This window comes from Dioszegia hungarica (genome assembly GCF_025882075.1).
Source record: "Dioszegia hungarica strain PDD-24b-2 chromosome Unknown MKK02contig_5, whole genome shotgun sequence".
Classification (NCBI taxonomy): domain Eukaryota; kingdom Fungi; phylum Basidiomycota; class Tremellomycetes; order Tremellales; family Bulleribasidiaceae; genus Dioszegia; species Dioszegia hungarica.
This window is the reverse complement of record NW_026515767.1, coordinates 36956-55104: the sequence shown is the minus strand read 5'-3', so window position 1 is coordinate 55104 and position 18149 is coordinate 36956. Positions and strand designations below refer to the sequence as shown.

At 56.7% G+C, this 18149-nt stretch overlaps 8 protein-coding genes across 8 annotated transcripts; 3 read left to right on the top strand and 5 right to left on the bottom strand.

Moving 5' to 3' along the window:
* Window positions 1-640: 640 nt before the first annotated feature.
* Window positions 641-1450, top strand: MKK02DRAFT_41747 (uncharacterized protein; the record flags this gene model as incomplete). The annotated part of the gene is made up of 1 exon (XM_053091690.1): window positions 641-1450. The coding sequence occupies one exon, from the start codon at window positions 641-643 to the stop codon at window positions 1448-1450; it is 810 nt and encodes a 269-aa protein (XP_052948503.1).
* Window positions 1451-1656: 206 nt separating this feature from the next.
* MKK02DRAFT_21635 (putative aldo-keto reductase) lies at window positions 1657-2762 on the bottom strand (the record flags this gene model as incomplete). Its single annotated transcript, XM_053086442.1, has 5 exons — window positions 1657-1813; window positions 1881-2126; window positions 2174-2498; window positions 2545-2577; window positions 2627-2762. The coding sequence occupies 5 exons, from the start codon at window positions 2760-2762 to the stop codon at window positions 1657-1659; spliced, it is 897 nt and encodes a 298-aa protein (XP_052948502.1).
* A 325-nt stretch (window positions 2763-3087) lies between these two features.
* Window positions 3088-7481, top strand: MKK02DRAFT_21843 (uncharacterized protein; the record flags this gene model as incomplete). Its single annotated transcript, XM_053086474.1, has 9 exons — window positions 3088-4293; window positions 4378-4590; window positions 4630-5615; window positions 5662-5685; window positions 5732-5887; window positions 5946-6474; window positions 6545-6743; window positions 6810-7147; window positions 7290-7481. 9 exons carry the CDS (start codon window positions 3088-3090, stop codon window positions 7479-7481), a joined length of 3843 nt encoding a protein of 1280 aa, XP_052948501.1.
* Window positions 7482-7903: 422 nt separating this feature from the next.
* On the bottom strand, window positions 7904-9580 carry MKK02DRAFT_41744 (uncharacterized protein; the record flags this gene model as incomplete). The annotated part of the gene is made up of 6 exons (XM_053091689.1): window positions 7904-8165; window positions 8584-8779; window positions 8834-8882; window positions 8954-9048; window positions 9142-9477; window positions 9532-9580. 6 exons carry the CDS (start codon window positions 9578-9580, stop codon window positions 7904-7906), a joined length of 987 nt encoding a protein of 328 aa, XP_052948500.1.
* An 872-nt stretch (window positions 9581-10452) lies between these two features.
* MKK02DRAFT_41743 (major facilitator superfamily domain-containing protein) lies at window positions 10453-12524 on the bottom strand (the record flags this gene model as incomplete). Its single annotated transcript, XM_053091688.1, has 9 exons — window positions 10453-10482; window positions 10540-10794; window positions 10914-10958; window positions 11005-11378; window positions 11427-11786; window positions 11832-11898; window positions 11954-12008; window positions 12058-12154; window positions 12209-12524. 9 exons carry the CDS (start codon window positions 12522-12524, stop codon window positions 10453-10455), a joined length of 1599 nt encoding a protein of 532 aa, XP_052948499.1.
* Window positions 12525-13115: 591 nt separating this feature from the next.
* MKK02DRAFT_41742 (uncharacterized protein) lies at window positions 13116-14219 on the bottom strand (the record flags this gene model as incomplete). The annotated part of the gene is made up of 3 exons (XM_053091687.1): window positions 13116-13293; window positions 13362-13643; window positions 13705-14219. The coding sequence occupies 3 exons, from the start codon at window positions 14217-14219 to the stop codon at window positions 13116-13118; spliced, it is 975 nt and encodes a 324-aa protein (XP_052948498.1).
* Window positions 14220-14795: 576 nt separating this feature from the next.
* On the bottom strand, window positions 14796-16121 carry MKK02DRAFT_41741 (aldolase; the record flags this gene model as incomplete). The annotated part of the gene is made up of 5 exons (XM_053091686.1): window positions 14796-14859; window positions 14909-15020; window positions 15081-15768; window positions 15821-15957; window positions 16004-16121. The coding sequence occupies 5 exons, from the start codon at window positions 16119-16121 to the stop codon at window positions 14796-14798; spliced, it is 1119 nt and encodes a 372-aa protein (XP_052948497.1).
* Window positions 16122-16727: 606 nt separating this feature from the next.
* Window positions 16728-17809, top strand: MKK02DRAFT_41740 (putative orotidine-5'-phosphate decarboxylase; the record flags this gene model as incomplete). The annotated part of the gene is made up of 3 exons (XM_053091685.1): window positions 16728-16919; window positions 17007-17118; window positions 17289-17809. The coding sequence occupies 3 exons, from the start codon at window positions 16728-16730 to the stop codon at window positions 17807-17809; spliced, it is 825 nt and encodes a 274-aa protein (XP_052948496.1).
* Between the last annotated feature and the right edge of the window lie 340 nt (window positions 17810-18149).

Sequence of the window (18149 nt, the reverse complement as noted above, 5' to 3'; positions counted from 1 at the left end):
TGAGTGATTTTGACTTTGGGTGCCTGACTTCGGATTCTGAAACACGCTTACGTACAGATGTTTTGCTTCCGCCGAGTGTGGCGTTTCACCTTGCGATATGGGAATGCCGGAGAGGGCTGGCTATTGTTGGATACGTGGGGAGTGGACGTCGGGATGTACACCACCAGGCATCTGCGCTCTTGCGCTCACGATTCACCCCCCTCCACTAATATCTCCACCGACGTCGACACTGCCCTGTTGGCACAGGCTCTCGGCCGCTGCCTCGGCCGAACGGATCTTGCAATCCTGAGCAGCTCCGCCAACTACTCACCGCTTGCAGGGTCGAAAATGATGTGCAATCCTCGGACAATACTACTGTGGTCTCAACGGTATAGCGAGCCAGATGGATTAGTGACCTGGGTTTGTGCTCAGTGGCACCACGTGGACAGCGCCGCTCGAGGCTCCTTGGAGTTTCGCCACATTCGATCCTTTCTCACACCTTCCCTTCAACCTCCTCCCTGTGCCTGAACTGCTCCAGCTCAGTGATCTCCTGGAACAGAATTCCCTCCTGTTTTGTTCTTCCCACTCATCAGACCAATTTCAACCGACCTACCCTTACAACACAAATCTGTCAACTCATACCCGGTCCACTCTTTCCAAGATGCCCGCTCGCTACCTGATCGACAACGCCAACGCTCTTGCGCTGCAGCTCTTACCAAACCAGGTCCCCCTGGTCCGCCTGCAGAAAGAGGACGACCGCGAAGTTATCCTCCACCAGACTGTGCTCTGCGGGACGGGCAACTTCACTGGATGCATCAACACGAACAACCATCAATCCACTTTGGGCACTACCGATGTAGACTATCGACTGGCTAAACGCCTGAATGAACTGGCGGGAGACCACAGCAGGCTTGCGACCTACAACAGCCCCTCTACGGTCTCCATTGCCGGTGGTCAGCTCCTGAATGATCCGGACGCAACAGGATGGAGGGGTGCCTACCCGTGCACACTGAAGCGATACACCAATGCCTACACTTCTGGCAATGCGCGGCTGGTACAGGGACCGCAGGTTCATGGATCTGTGGACGGTCTGACCGATGAGGTGCTGGCGTACAGGGGCGACAAGAGGATTGCTGGGCAGGGGAGCACTGAGCTGCAGCGTCGGGGAGTCGATTTGAGGGCCGCACTCGTCCTTCAGAACGATGGGGTATGGCGTCAGAGCTTCGTGAGGGGCTTTTCAACGGCTTCGAATGAGGACTGCGAGACCGCCGATCGCTTGGCTGCGGAATGGCTGGAGTCGATCAAAGCCGAGGAAGACACGCATGACTTCACTCACAGTACCGTGGGAGCTGTCCACCAAGCCCTTTACGGTCGTCTGGGCAAGATGACCGAGTCGATGGAGTCTTATATCCAATCTGCCGAGACCGATGAGAGCAGGGGAAAGAGCTGGCGTAGCTGGATCAAGGTGTGAGGGGCGTCATGAGCCTACTGGGGTTTCGCGAGGGTAGGGCCATGCTTTGAACGTACCTAGTCTATCGAACCGGGCAGCAGTGTGAGTACGTGTTAATCAGAGTATGTATCCAGTTCCATACCCCTGCCCTTCGTAGCAGCTTTTCCATAGTTTCCATGTGGTTCATCAGTAAATGTGTCAGTGCCGCCGTTGTGCATACTAGCATATCACGCTGAATCTACAGGATTCCAACTACACGCCCCCCTGGCCCCCTCATCCAGCCCATCCAAAGCCTCCATATCCTCCTTATCCAGCTCAAAGTCATACACGTCCGCATTACTCTGTATTCTCGCCGGCGTAACGCTCTTCGGCAATGGCGCAAATCTACGCATCAGCCACATCCCCCCTTCCTCGCCTCTCAGCCTGTCTCCCGCCCGAGAAGGTGACTCACCCTTTCTGCAGACTCCACCGTATCAGTACCTGACCCGGCCCCTTCCCCGTCTTCTCGCATATCCTCTTCAAGACCGGATCATCAAACCGCTTCGCATCTGCCCGTACGAGCGGGCAATACGCCTGAACGGCGATCCCGTATTTGTCGCAATAGTCGACTATATCCCGCTGTTGACACCAAGGATGAAGCTCAATCTGGTTCACCGCCGGTCGAGGTTCTGGGAGCGCTTCGAGGTGCTTTACCCCACTATCTCATCAGCTGAATCCTACACTCCTGTGCGATGATAAGCTCACAAATTAGATACCCCAATATCCCTCGCCCAACCCTCCTTCTGCGCCTTTGCTAAAGCCGCCCAATTCTGTGCTCTGCCCTCCGGACCTCCAAATGGCGCATGTATGAGAAACAGATCCACATACTCCGCCTTCGGCTCATCGGGCCGGACGTATGGGTTGTTCCCGGTATAGCTGCTCCCTGCGACTTTGTGTAGTGGTTTGAGCGATTTGCGGAGGACCGAGTAGACTTCTTCGGTCGAGTGAGGAGTGTGAGAGGGCATGTACTTGGTAGTTATAAAGAGAGAGGAACGGGGGGTGGAGGTGGAGGAGATGGCTTTGCCGACGACTACTGCGTCAGCTGGGCGTCCGATCGAGCCACAGGTCTGGCTTACTATCTTCATTCCGGTATCCTTGGGCGGTATCGACTGATGTGTCAGCTTGAGAGGGGAGACCATGTATTCCTAGCTGACGCACTGTGCTTATACCCTGCTTCTACCGCACATCGGACCGCATCATAGCACTCATCCCCTCGGGACTGATACACCCCGAGACCGAGCCGCGGTAGGCTCCCATTCTTGAGCTTGATGGTGCTATTGATCGCGAGAGACATGATGGAACGCATGGAGCTTGTTAGTGCTGATCGTGAGTATGGCCGGACTGTCTTATTGGGGTACGGATGCTTCAGCTCACAGCGGCTGAAGCAGGTCCGGACCTCGGGCATCGGGCATTCCTCATGCCGGAGTTCGGGGCTGACTCCGTGAAGCACCGTCCGTGCGTCAGCGCTCGCTTGGGTGGTGGGTGGGTGAAAGGAACGAGGAGGTAAGACATCCACACCTGCAGCATACATCTATAGCACAAGTAAAGAGAGGATACGAGCAGCGGTCGCTGTCTATCAGATCAATGAACTAGCCTGGCTCGCTAGCGATCGAGCAGAAATGCCCTCGGCCGAATCATCCACCTCCGCCACCCAGACCCCCGCTGGGTCCACCCGGCGCCATCCCCTTCTGCCCGCCTCATTCTCCCTTCGCCGACCTCCTACTGTCCGTAAAGCCTCCAATCCTAAGCTTTCTGTCATCTTTGCCGATCCGTCCCTCTCGCATGGCGCAACTCCCTCTCGGCCAGGTACGCTCGCTAGCGAGGATGCCCTCGCCCGGCAAATGAATGCCGGTGGGCAGGACATGGGGTTGAGAAGCCGGAGAAGCAGCTCGGCGACGATACGGACGATGCGGAATGGGAGTGGAGTGACTAGTCCTGGAATCGAGGAGGAGGTGAATGAGGCGGGTCCGTCGACGCCGAGGGACAAGGTGGAGGAGGGGAATATGGTGATGATGGGATCATCAGCCCCGGATCCAATTGCCGGAGTCATGGAGCAGGGATCAGTAGGGGAAGGGATGGCGGCGAGACGGCTGAATCCTAAGCAGTCCAGCTCGTGGCTGAGGTGGAATGCTCCCAGTGGGTTTCCGAGGTCACGGGCACCTTCTGTCGCGGGGTCGATGGTGGACAAAGAGAAGGGGAAGGCGAGGGACGATGAGGCGAGAGATGCTGCGGTCGGAGTATCTTCAAGCTTTGATGAGGCATCGGCGCCAACAATGGATACATCGGGACCTTTTGGTCCTTCAGCGCCCATCGCACCGGTCGTCGAATCACCAACCGACCTTATCCCACCCGACCCGCCATCAGCCCAACCTCCGGAACCGTTCATCCCAGCAGCGACCATATCAAGGCGGACAAATCGGCGGAACTGGTGGAGTCGGACCGCCTCTCCTGCCCCTTCTATACGGAACGGTCAAGGGAGCGAGGCAAAGGCGGCATCGCTTGAAGTCACGGCGGAGAATGGCGGTGAGGCACCCTCGGACCCCGTACCGGCGCCAGCTCCGTCGCTCCCAACGGCTGATGACGTATCTACACCTCTTCTCTCGTCTGATCCGACATCGGTCTCGGTTCCTCCTCCTTCCGTACCCGTACCACCATCTCCCGCTCGGGCGGCCGACTCGCAAACAGCTTCCATACCGGCGTCACTGCCCGTCCCAGGCGGCTGGCGGTCATACATCTGGGGCAACCCCTCCGCCCCTCCACTCCCTCCGGGCGAATCGACCTCTGATGACAATACCGTCCCTCTCGTCCCAGACGCGCCTGGCGAGGTCGCCGCTGCGTCCGCTAGCGATGCTCATGATCTCCCTCATACCAGCGCTGGGGCAGACACGGATAGCGCAACCCGCGCCGAGGCTACGGCGGCATCAGCTCCACCTGCCGCAGTCGCAGTCAAACTCGCTGACTCAGCGCCGTCATCCACCGACAATCCATCACCACCAACAGCTCCAGGATCAGGCTGGGGAACAATCCTCTTCTCCCTCGTCGCTCCCCAAATCGCCGTCTCTCGGTCACTGGACTCCGCAACGCCGTCACATCCCGGTACATACCCCTCTGACCCTCCCGCGGTCCCATCTGCCACCGAGATAGCCGTCAGCCCAACAGAGGATCAACGGCCAGAACCAACCTCCTCGAGTCCCTCTGCTCCGCCCAACCCCTCCATCCCAGGTCTTCCCAATCCCTCGCCATTATCAACTCACTCCGACACCCTCTCCACACCGGACCTCGTCCCTTCATCGGAAGCTATGGCTCGGAAAGCCTCTTCTTCTTCAACAACGGGATGGCTTAGCTATCTCGCGTACCGCTCCACTCAGAAACGAGTGACGGATGGGTCGGTGCGGTCAGGCCAGACGGGGGCGGGGCGGAACAGCAGCGAGCTGGGGGAAGAGGAGGTGATGGATCTATCGGCGGATCCAGAGTTTCCAGCTGCGGATCTGTCTTCCGGTCAAGCAGGAGCAGGGATCGGGGCGACGAAGACGGGCGCAGGCGACAAGGACAAGGACAAGGACAAGATGCCACCTCCCAAGACTATCCCCAACAAAGCGTCTTCGGCCGCCCTTACCGTCCGCGGGAAACGCCTATCGAACTCATCCATCCGCCCCACTGGTACTCTTACTCCTCTCTCCTCATCGCCCAAAACGGCCGGACCAGGGATACCCGATCCGAAAGGCGCACCCACCTCCTCCCCTCGACCAGCTAGCGTCAAGTCTTCCGCTCTTCCCACTCCGTTATCTATTCCAGCGCAACAACCGAATCTCGTCATTCCTACATTTACAACGACGTTTGATAGGCCGCCGAGATCGTTCTTACCCCTACAGTCACCGGCACAGGAGGGCCCGGCGGCGGGTACGACGTCGGCGCTGGCTTGGCGGGCATTATCGGTTGCGGGGAGTTACGTGTATGCCGGGGATAAGAGCAAGGGGAAAGAAAAGGCGGTGGAAGTGGAGGATGAGAGCAAAAAGGAGACGAGAGGTTTGAAGGAGGGGAGAAGTGTCGGTGGGGATTTACCGAGACGGATTGGACTTGGAGGTGGGGATGCAGATGAGGGTTGGCGGAACGTCAGAAGAGTGGTTGTTGTCGGTGTACATGGCTGGTGAGTTGTTCCTGCCTGATCGATCCGGGTCCAGCTGATGAGATAGGTTTCCTGCTAAGATGCTCAATTCGTCAGTGTCCAATATCGGCGCGGTAGTGCTATGGCTGATGTACCAGTGTGATTGGCGAACCTACCGGAACATCACAGAAGTTCGCCAATATGATGGGCGCGGCGGTCAAGCAGTTCTTTACGGAGCAGGGGATCGAGGATGAGATCCGGTTGACGTTGATGCCGCTGGAAGGCGAGGGTACTATTGATTCGCGGGTTGATCGGTGAGCTTGCTCGAGCTTTCCTTTCTGTCTGATCTGGAATCCTAAGCTGACCTTCGAGCCTGTACAAAGCCTACCTCTCCAATCCCGCCTGGATCAACGACCTCCGCCGTGCCGACGCCATCTTCTTCGCAGCCCACTCCCAAGGCTGCATCGTCACCACCCACCTCCTCTCGCGCATGATCGCCCAAGGCCACATCCGGACACCCCTCAACGCCGACGCCGTAGGTCGGTGCGAATGGGCATTCGGACCCGTCGGTCTCGTACCCCCCGAATCGGCCCGGCGTCGATCTCCCCTCTCCCCCCTCTCTTCTTCCGCCTCCAAGACGAGTCCACCCGGCAGCGAAGGCGGATTCCAGAAGGTCTGCATGTTGGCGATGTGCGGCGTCCATCTCGGCCCGCTGTATAGCATCTCGACGAGCAATGTGATTCAGCCATACCTCCAGTGGTTTGAGAATGCGGCGGCGAGGGAGCTGTTTGAGTTCCAGGAGAGCACGAGTGGCGTGAGCGTGGCGTATCAGAAGGCATTGGGGATGGTTTTGGAGAATGGGGTGAAGGTGGTGTTGCTGGCTAGTCTGAACGACCAAGTTGTGAGTTGCGCTTGCCTTGGTGATGAGGGGTCAAGGGGGAAATCTTGTAAAGGCAGCAGCTGATGAGCAGGTACCCATATATGGCGCCTCATTCTCCACCGCCACACACCCACTCCTCCTCCGCGCCCTCTTTGTCGACGGGGCAAGCTACTCCCAGACCGACTTTATGACCAACCTCCTTGCTTTTGCTTTCATGCTCCGGAATGCAGGGCTGGACGACCAGCGCCTCATCGAACATCTCAGCGAAGCTACTGCTGGGAGTCTGACGGGTAAGTCCAGCTGACCCATCATCCCCGCTTACGTATGCGGGAATCAGCGATACAGCTGACGATCAGGTGTGGGCCATTCATCGCCATACGAAGAACCTCAATGTTACGCCCTCGCAGTCAAATACCTCTTCCTATCCGGTCCGTCACAACCTGTCCACCATATATCACCTGCAACCTCGCCCTCCTCGCCCACCTCCCCGACGTCATCCCCCTTACAAGCCCTACGTATCGAGCCCTTCTCCGCCCGAGATACTCGGAACGAATACGAACTCCCCTGGATTATGCGCGCGCTGGTGGACAGTCCGGAAGTGAAGGATCTGTTCCCGGGGGAGTTGAAGGAGTTGAAGGAGGGAGTGGGGGCTTGGAGGCCGGTCACAAAGGTATTGAAGGAGGTCAAAAAGCGGGTGAGTCTAGTTTCTGCTTTCTAGGATCGGAGGGTTCGGGAGACGCAATAGGGGTGGGATACAGCCGGAATGGTCTAGGCGGATCTGGAAGCTTCAGGCTGGAGAGCTGGGCAAAGGGAAGGGAACAACGCTGATAGTATAGCTCGAACCAATGGCGGGACGACAGTCGAAGTTGAGACCAATCCCGAACTCGCCGTCGTCGGCGTCGCTGAGTACGCTCGCAAGTGTTGGAAGTACGGGGAAAGAAGGTCAGTGTCGTGAAGAACATCGACTGCAGTGGGTCGAGCTGACTCTCTCAGCTGTATCGGGGATTGGCTTAAAGCGTGACTGGTAGACATACGGATTTTGGTCCATGGTAGAGTTGTATATTTGCTGTACCACGGCCGCTGTCGAATTCGGACGTTAGCGTTACTAATACCTGCTGATGCCAGACTATACTGATGTTGAACCTAGAACGCACATCGTCGGCCGTTACAGACTACAGCTATTGCCCGACCGACACTTGTGGCGTCATTGATGGGTGCTGCTTCATGAGGAATCAGTGACGGGCTTCCAATCATCGGCTGATTCAGGGTCCTCTCTCACCAGTCCGGCAAAATGCAAGCTTAGGTTCACAGCAAAACAGATGCATATTCACAATATCAGATCCAGGCATACGAAGAAGCAGCAAGTCCAATCAGCTATGCACAGAACAAGAACGATAATCTATTGAGCCAGACACAGAGACACACACCCAAGTTCGAAGCCGAGACCCCATCAAGACCTTGCCCTCTCGGCCATCCGATCCTGCAGAAGCAGAAGCTTTCCCGTCATGCTGGCGACACGCCATGAATACGAGTCGTAGTCTTCCTTGATGAGGTACAGGATGGACTCGCCGTCCCCTTTGCCTCCCGAGGGGTCGGCAATGTTGGCGCCGTCCACGGTAGCCGTTGCGAGACTTGGGGTCTGATGAGCGTCGAGATCAGTGACGCCCCTCGCTTTGACCATTGCCACGTAACTGCGCAGCCCAGCCATGGTGCTGTGTACGTCAGCTCACACCGAAGCTGCGTACTCAACAGTCCGGAATAACATCACCTTCGCAGGTGCAACATGACCTGTTGGTCTTGCACGGCGCTGGCGATCACTGCGAGAGCTGCCTTGCCCCCTTGGAATTGCCTGCAGCAGTTGTCATCGCGTTGCCCAGTGCCAAATCTGGCGTGAACGCCCCGCCTGATCTCCCCTGAAGAGCCTTGAGAGCTTCACAGGCGGTCTCCAATGCTCTCGCGCTCACAGTGTCAGTCGAGGCCACCTCGCTCAAGTACAGGGAATACAAGCTCATAGAGTCTCGGCCTCATTGATGCTCATGCCGATCACATTTGCCGTGGTCAGCGCCCGAAGCTCTGTGTTCTCTTTGAATCGTCTATCGCGTCAGCACGACGTCCAGCCAGGAAGCCCACCTGAAAGTCATGTCCGACTCGCCACTGGCCGCACTCAACGAGAGAGACACTTTGTCGTCGCCGAATTGCACGTGGCCGAAGTCTTCCTTGTCATCATCACGCTCAATCTTCTCGTCGCTGAGCCTCCAGAACGACTGGCCGATCTGAGCCTGGATTGTCTGGAACAAGTCAAAAGCTGGCCCGGCGTTCATGTGGTCTGCCAAGTAAGCGCGACTCGACGCTTTCCTCACGGATCTAACAACCAACTAACAGGCTTTTAGGTCTCCCCAGATCTCCTTTGCCCGCTTCGAAGACGCATCCTGAGTGTCTGCCCAAATTCTCTTCGCCCGCTGCTCTGCTGCCATCTGAAGAGGGCTCTTTGAAGGCGTACTTGCGTGCCGCTGCTGTTGACGGGAGCCGGTGGGAGACCTTGGGACGGTACCTGAACTGGATCGCCTGTTAGACTCTCGAACAGCTGTTCGTAGCCTGTGGCGTCAGTCTAGCTTTGGGGCCTGCAGTACTCGCCGGCAATCTCGACTAGACAGAGTCCGATGATTCCAGAATGGGCATACGACTGACCTGTCTCCTCTCTGGTGTCACTGTTGTTGCTGCTGGTACCAATACCATTCCAACCATGGGCATTGCTGTTGCTTTGGCTGTTCCGCAGGGCACCTGACTGTGTCGGATAGAACCGGCTGAGGTCGGCGTCGGGGGGGATTGTAACCCCCGCAAGGACCTTGTCGTCCAGCCAGACTTTCCCAGCTTTGATCTCCACCTTGTGACTCGGACCTCGTGCCCAGCATTTGCCGCCGATGTATGTTCCCATCCCGTCCATTCGGAGAGAGCCACAAGGGGCCGTGGGCGACTCAATCCTCGGCGACATCCACGTGTTGCGGCAATTGTCAATGTAGGTCTCTGCAAGCCCTCTTTCAGCTTGTAAGCCAAGAAGAGGGGGAGTGAAAGACTCACTGTGACCCACTCCTGTCGTGGTCTCGTTGATGAAGAAATTGCCTGACATACTCGAGTAGTGTGAGTTCTGCGTGAAGTTCTGCGCGAATTCTGCTTGTCAAGTGGTGGGTGGCAAAAGTGTAACAACGCTGTGACTGTGACGGGCGTTGCGAGCCTTTTATGGCCCTGCGACGTGCAATGCCACCCTTGTAGATCCTTGTAGGTCGTATGGGTGTAAGGATCGCCGGAGAGCACGTGAAGCAGCAACGATCACGCCATCACGCCTTCTCGTGGGCTCACAATGAAAGGGAGTCACTGACTCACTCCTGAGTGAGCACCGTATTTCAATCGTGGGCTGTACAAATCACCAACGGCCAGATCGTCGAAGGGCTTATAAAAGGATACCCAGCGGGCTTTTGGCGATGGTGAAGCGTCTATCAGAAGCAGATATCCCCCTGATACTCGTGAGTCTCATTGCCCCTCTGCCATGAAGGGTCGTGCGTGCGCTGCGCAGGGGAAGTAGGAAATGCTCGATTGGGACCCCTTGGAGCATGACTTGAAAGGATCTCAACCAAGTGATCGTGCAAGAGGTCTGTTAGTCGGGCTTGGTGGGTTACGGATCAAGGGAACGGCGAGATCTGTAGTTTTGCGATGGCGTGATCCAGCGTGCACGCCGATGCCCGAACGCAAGTTCACGTCAAAGGGCAGCTTGCAGATGGACCATGGGAGCGCCGATCGAGTATTTTTTGGGGGTCTACAGCCCCTTGTCTACTGTCCCCGCTCCCCATAAACAAAAAAAAGCGGACGAGCCTTTCCCCGATACCGGTAGGGGAAAGTAAGTACGGGTCATGGATTATGAGTGTGAGTATCCAATACTCTGTGCATACTTCACCTATGACTGCTGACCCAAGTCACTGCCTCGCCAAACGATGAGCAGACCTGTTATGTCCCGAGCGAGTATACGATATACAACTGGCATATCAGCCCTGCCCACGACCTTGCAGCATCAGCTGAGAATTTGGAACTCACCACCCAAGCCACCACAATCATACAACCCAGCTGCACGCCCACAATCCCCAAAACCCTCTTGGACACCTTCCACCCCTCCAGCTCCGGCGTCTCTCGCCTCATCCGCAGCCTGACCTGCTCGGGCTTGCGTAGAGAGTGGTTGAGCCATCGACCGTCGAGGATGTCATATACGGGTCCCCAAAGGACTTCGACAGATTTGATGGCAATGAGGAGGTAGAAGACGCGGTCGTATGTCTGGCCAGGGGTGCGGTCTTGCTGTAGGAGTCAACTGGGTCCCAAGCACGGAGAGCTTGATGAGAGGTAGAGAGAGGATGTGAGGTAAGAGCGCAGATGTATGGGAGCAGCGATGAGCGGAGAAGGGGAAAGAAACGCACGATAGCTCCAGCGGCAACTTCGAGAATAGTAGTATTGCAGTTTTGCTGTACAGTCAGCTCTGGCCTGAGTTGAGCACCCATAAGGACTCACGAAAGCCTTCCAGATCCCGAACGCCGTCCCAAGATATCGGTCATCCCCCACCAGCACCGGTATAGCCGCGATGAACGTCAAAGCATTACTCGTGAGGGCAAACGAGCTGACCATGATCGGCGCGAGAGGGTGGACCTTGGTGAAAGCAATGAGGACGAAGACGACGATATACAGCGCAGCGGTGCCCGACACAAAAGCCATTCGCCAGCCGTACCTGTCGAAGAAGGCGCCGACGAGCGGTGTGAGCAGGATGGGGATGACGCCCTGGATGGACGAGTTGTAGCCTGCAGCGAGGGTGGAGGTGCCGCGGGTGACGGTCTGGACGTCGGCAAGGTTGGAGGAGTAGACCGAGACAGCGGCGTTCTGAAAGAGCTCTGCCATATCAGCTATACCCCGCTTAAAAGATCAGAACCTAGACTCACGTGTACCGCACAAGATCCAGAAGAATTTGGGCAACTTGGTCAAGTATCCCGCGACGAACCGCCTCCTGTCCCAACCTTCCTTCTTGCGGGCCTCCCGCCCCAGCCTCGGTCGGTACTCGGCCGGTACCCTCCGCTCGAACGCCCAGTACGCGATGCACAGCGCCAGATTGGCTGCGCATGCCATGGTCGGGATCCAGAGTGCCCAACCCCAGAATCCGTTGATCTGGGACATGGGCACCGCGGCGGCGCGGGAGAAGATAGTGGTGACTCGGTTCCAGGCGATATCGAGAGCGAAAATAAAGGCGATGTAGGAGCCGGAGAACCAATGCGCAAAGAGCTTGTTCTGGGTTCCTTCGATGACTAAAGGTCAGCCAAGGCATAGAATAGAAGGGGATGAGGACATACCGGTAGATCCGAGTCCGGCGATAACGCGTCCAGCGATGAGTAGCTGATAGTGCCCGGTATGCGCGGACTGTTTTGGTCAGCTACAGTCTCGAGAGGCAATGTCGAGTATGCGGTAGACGTACCGAGGATGCAATGACGTTGCCGATCAGGATGAACACGCTCGAAAGCATGGCAGCACTGAGTCGTCAGCGCACTCTCCGCAATCATGGCAACCGGGATGACCCACTAAGTAGCACCCCAATAATCGATACCAATCCCGCCGATGATGGGTAGGATCGTATTGATGAGGTTATCCGCAGACGCTATAGCGCCATACTGCGCATCTGTAATGTCAGCGCGGGGAATCCCTATGCCTGAACTACTGACACGATACATACTGTTGATCTTGAGCTGCTTGACTAGCGTGCTCTTGAGCGGCCCCAGGGTACCCTCGGCGAATCCGCTTCCAGTCGCAAAGAAGATGATCATGCTGAATGCTATCCAGCGGTATTTTTGCGGGATGTATGCCGAAGTTTCGGAAGACGTGTCGTCGTCATGTTCCGCCTTGGTATCATGGTCGACGTTCTGGGCGGGGGAGGCGAGCGCGCCTGTAAGAGTGAGAGCGGGTAGAGTAGATAGGTGGGCCTCGACCGGCGAGGAGTTCTTGTCGGAGACGTCGGACAGGCCTTCGAGGGCTTTGAAGTGGGTCGTCATCTTGGGCGGTTAGTTTCAAGTCCCAGATATAGATGCGGATGAGGTAGAGCAGTGAAGTGAGCTTACCTCTTTATCTGATAGCAAGCGAAAACTTGCTCGTCCGAAACCCGACCGAGCTGTACTTGGCTCCGGATGCCTCGAGCTGTTGATTCCGCGTTATGACCGCCCTCGCATGAAGTTCCGAGCCATTGCGTGTTCCAAGCGAGAGATGCGAAGAGGAGTTGAGTGTGAAAATTGCCTCAAGGGGGAGTTTCGCTTATCTGATAGAGTTCGGAGGCAAATAAGTTTCGGCCGAGCGGGCGACATGGTTTATCCGAGAATCAGCCTCTGAGGAATGCGGAGTGTGGCGGAGCGAGTATGGCAGCTCTCGTAGCGCGTACACCACAAGGCAAGGGAAGGGCCTGTACGGAGGATGGACACTCATGACTTCATGCTACTTCTACAAATGACGGACATAGATGATGATAATCATCACCGTATGGGTGCGTCAAAACAGCACTGTGAAACCCCGAAAGATGAGGGAAGAAACGCTGCTGCGGCCTGATCAGTTCACTTCGAACCTCTCAACCATTCCATCCAAGATGTCGACTTCTAGCTCTTGAACTTCTGTGTCGGTACTGGCGGTCTCTGAGAGGGCGCATCTTCTTCGTCAGTGTCCAGCACGTCGTCATCGTCGTCGAAGTCCTCGTAGGACCATCCGTCATCGTCGTCATCATCGCCATCATCCGCGTCGTGGACGTTCGTGCCAAAGTAATTGGTTTGGACCGATCTAAGCTCGTCAGATTTGACGCGCTCAGAGCTGCCATAGATGGTGGCTCTCATGGACAGATGACTTACCCGAAGGTGTGGGTAGGACCGCCCCTGGAGCCCTGTCCCCTCCGTCTGCCTGTTTGCCCGTTGTGGCCGTTGACACTTGCAGCTAGACTTGCCGCCCCTCTTGTCACCTTCCGCACACCATCCATGAGTTTTCGGAAATCTGCTCGCTGATCGGCAGTCATGGGCTGAGAAGCAGATCCTCCAGTCGTGGTATGTATGTTCCCGATCATGATCCCATTGTTGCCCGAAATGTTGGAAAAGTCGCTCCCTTCTTGGTAGACATGGCCGTGTTGAGCAGAGGTACTAAGCTCGTCAGCGAAGAACATACATGTAACAGCCCAGAGTTACCGAAATCGTGACTGACCCAGACGTGAAGGTGCGAGACTTCGTCGTCTTCCGATTCATACCTCCCCGGCGCCCGGCGCCCCATCCTCCAGTATTCATCCCTGGCCACGCCCCAGTCCCAAACCCGAAGCCCCCGCCCATCCGGCCTAAGCCGTCCCACAGATTCTGCATCCCTTCGTCGAACCTTGTCTGCTGCTCCGGATCTAGCGGGCTGCCTGGTGAATGATAATAGGAAGTACTGGTATCCCCAGAGCCCCCATCGCGGCGAGCGGAATGGTTTTCGGTAATGATCTTGACACCGTCCTGGACATTGTTGAGCCTTGACAATTTGAGGTCCTTGCCGTCGACGCTCACGCCGGTCTGGGTGACGGCGATGGAGAGAGAGTCTCCGGAGATCGCTTTCTTGTCGACTCCAGACCTGTAGGTGAGTCCCTCAGAATCGGTCTCGAACGTCGCAAACGGGGTCTCGATGGTGGCATCCACGAAGTCATCGTGGTGGTACCGGCCGTTGTAAAGTTTGATGTTGTGGACCATGGCTGTGAGGGCAGATCTGAGCGACTTTGCAGGTGTGTGATGAACTGGATAATCAGTGAGACTTTGGGGTACCCGGTGGGAAGTGTAAGTGGCAATGCCAGAGCGCAACACCAAGGAAGGCGTCCAGTGTGCTGGTATACACCACACCCAGAGGCTCAGCACGCCATTGAGAAAGGATCAGTCTGGGGCACATTCTAGAGCCGATCGTGAGTTCTAGCACTTACAGCGTGAAAGGACTGCATGTCAGACACGTATCAGCTTTACTCCTGGAAACGGGGTAGATCCAGGGAGGGCGGTACATCAGGGGATATGCTGTGCTTAACCTATGCAGGTAGCAGCGCAGAGAACGAGATTGCGTGCTCCAAGCAGCCTTTCCGCTCTGGTAAGCATGATCCAGGTGGTCGCTGGGGCGTCAGTATCCCCTTCCCGCCTGATGATAGAGCGGGCAAGCGAGGTAGTTCCAACAGCCGGAAGCGCATGAGTGATGAGCAGGATCAGCACAAGACCGTACTCCAGCGTCAGCCTCGTCCCCCCCGTTCACCCAAGTCCGGACGTGAGTACTCGCTGCCGCCAAATCTAAGAAGCCAGTAGCATCTGCCGAATGACTATTGCTATTCTTGCTTCGCACTCCTCGAAAGCTCTATCCCATCAGCTCCGTACCCAGCGAGCGAACATGGAACCTGACTTACTTCACGGCATACTCCAATTTCCGGCTGACCTCCTCGTCGCTGCGTATAGCTTCATCCAGCGCAGCACCGTCGTCCGCTAACCAGTCTGTATCGGGGATGGTGGCCACCGGCACTGATAACGGGTCAGCCATAAGGCCCTGAGCTAGCAGCATAGACAGTCGGAAGAGCTTACCTTTCTCTTTCCCCTTCCCCTTTGCCTTCTTACTCCCCATCTCATCATCCAGCTCCATTGGCTGCAGAATCGCTTCATGCTCGTCCAGAACCTCCGGCATAAAAGTCGCCTCGTTCTTCCCTCCCGCTAGCTCCTCCATCACCTTCCCTGACAGGCTGATATGGTCCACCCCCAGCGTGCTGACCGCCAGCGCCTCCCCAGGCGTCACTAGGTTCATGACCATCACTTCTGGCCGGTGTCCCTTGATCCCCTTGCCCGCTTTCTGCACCATACCCTCATACGCATCCACGATATCCCTTATCACGCCGGACATAGGATGTTCCATCCCCGGATCGTTGTACGCCCTCCATGTGCCAGGTTGGAAGAGCACCGCCATGTCGTTGAAGTAAGGCGCGACGTAAAGACATCCCGCTTGTTCCGCTGCAAGGGCTTGAGGGAGGGAGAAGACTGTGGTGGCGCAAGTCCGTATGCCTGACTTTTCGAGCTGAGCGGCAGCTACCATTCCAGCGCCAGTCGCTGGGATTTGAAGACATATGCGGCCGGGAGAGATACCGTCCCAGGCAAAGAGGCGTATGAGGCGATGGGCGTGGAGGATGGTAGATTCGACCGAGAGGGCGTGTCGAGGGGATACTTGAGCATGTACCCGCCCAGTCAGGTGGTCAAGTGTGAGTTTCGATATCGTCACAACCTGATGTCAGCACGGACCAGAGGGGTGCCGAGGCGTATGGCTCTAGACTCACCAGCATATCTATAGCCAGCTCTATGGTCTCATCCATGTCTCCCTCCGCCTCGGTTCTAGCTCTTGCAACAGCTCTTCGCACATCTTCTATATGCGTATCGCTCGCGATAAGAGCAGCTAGTACCGCCGGGTTGCTCGCTAGGCTTGTCAGCATTGGCACACATACGAGTCAGCGCGTACTCACTCATATCGCAGAACGGGCCATACTTTTCCGCTAGCTCTGGACTGAGCTGGTCAAGATTTGCCGAGAGCCTCGAGCGGAGGAGGGAGAGAGCGGACATAGCAGCTGTCGATGGGGACATGATGTACGTGTGATAGATGGCGAGCAGTAACCACCGCATCGAGGCGGGCGGGGGCTGGACAAGGTGGAGGGACGCAAGTTCCGTTGGAAGCCGGAAAGTAATTACGTAACCAGTTTCAAACTTTTTCTTTCGTCAAGAGCGGTGGTGGCCAGTGGTGGTGTGAACAGCCAGCCCTGCTCCTCATATGCGCATGCTTTGACTATCAGCTCTGTATAGAGTACAGCCGTCATGATACCTCGGGAGATGCAATGATGACTGCTTGGACACCAGCTCGGGTGGCCGAGGGAAAAGGAATGCGGAGCAGATCGTGCCTTGAACAGGGGTGGCCGAAGATCTGGTTTCATCTTTGCACGTCATCCTCCTTTCGTCTTGTCCCGTCTACTTTGGCCTGTATCATATCCGCACGTACAATTCTGCTCGGGACGCCGCTCAGTATCCAGCTGACGCCCTCCTCGTCCGTGCCAGGAATAGCTCCAACCCCGCTTTGTCCTGCGCAACCGACCCCTCAGCAGCTCGCCCGTCTCCGCGGTCCTTTGCCTATAAAGAAGCTATCCACTGGGGTCACCCTTGTCTTTGTCGATATCACTTGTCCAATTAATATTCACCATGTCGCCGCACCCGTCTACCACCAAGACGTACGCCTCGCGCGCCGAGCTCCACTCCAACCCCACAGCCAAGCGGCTCTTAGGGATCATGGAGCGAAAGCAGTCCAACCTTTGCGTGTCGGTGGATGTGACGACGGCGGAGGAGGTATTGGAGGTGGTCAGGAGGGTCGGAAAGAGCGTCTGCATGGTCAAGGTGAGTTGAGGCTCTCAGGAAAGGATAGCAGGCGGGATGGCGAGAGCGAGGGGAGGCCAGGACCTGGAACTCGAGCTGATCTTCCAGACCCATTGCGACATCATCTCGGACTTTTCAAAGGCGTTCGTGGACGAGATCACGAGGCTGTCGGATGAGATGGACTTTATTATCTTTGAGGACCGCAAGTTTGCGGATATCGGTGAGTACAGAGTGTCTCGCGCAGGTGGAGAAGCTCTGTTCACCACCCCCCTTTCACGGACCTCCCAATACACTCTAGCTTTCTCCTCGTTCACTCCTTCCCTCCCATCCTAGTCTAGCTGCCTCACCCTCCAGTGCTTAATATCTGTCTCGGACTTAGCTGACTCTCAGGCAATACCGTCACCCTCCAATACGCCTCCGGCAGCCACACCATCGCCTCCTGGTCCCACCTCACCAACGCCCACCCCCTCCCCGGACCAGGCATTATCTCCGGCCTCGCCTCCGTCGGTGTACCCCTCGGTCGCGCCCTCCTCCTCCTCGCCGAAATGTCAAGCAAGGACAACCTCGCGACCGGCCACTACACCCGCGAGGCCGTCCGTATGGCCCGCGAGGCCGGACCCGAGTTCGTCGTTGGCTTCATCGCCATGTCGCGCGTGGACCAAGAGGGAGCGAAGGAAGGGGAAGACTTCCTGGTCATGACACCTGGAGTGGGGCTGCACTCGGCGGGCGACAAGATGGGGCAGCAGTACAGGACCCCGAGGGAGGTGGTTTATGACTCGGGGTGCGATGTGATTATTGTTGGAAGGGGAATTTATGGGATTAAGGGCGGGGAGGAGAAGGTCAAGGAGGAGGCGGAGAGGTACAGGAAGGAGGGATGGGCGGCTTACGAGGAGCGATTGGGGAGGAAGTAGGCGGAGAGGGGAAGGAAGAGGAGGTGGAAAAGGGTCAAGAAGTGTCGCAAAATACCTATTTAGCTTACCGTCCGTGTCGTCTCAAAGCTGTCGTCCCCAGTATATACATGTGCTGCTCATAAAGCGTTCTCATCGATGTGCATAACAGTGGAACACGAGCATGTAGCGGACCACTAGCCTAGCCTAACGTCTTGGTGTCCAGACAATTGCACAACACCACTCAAGGTGATGCTTCTCTGCCCCTCAGTAGCCTTCGGCGCGTCATGTTGCTCAGTCTCCGCGCCCTCAGCCTTTCTTCTTCAGCTTCGTCCGTGAGTATCGGGGCCGTCCCGAAGCGAGG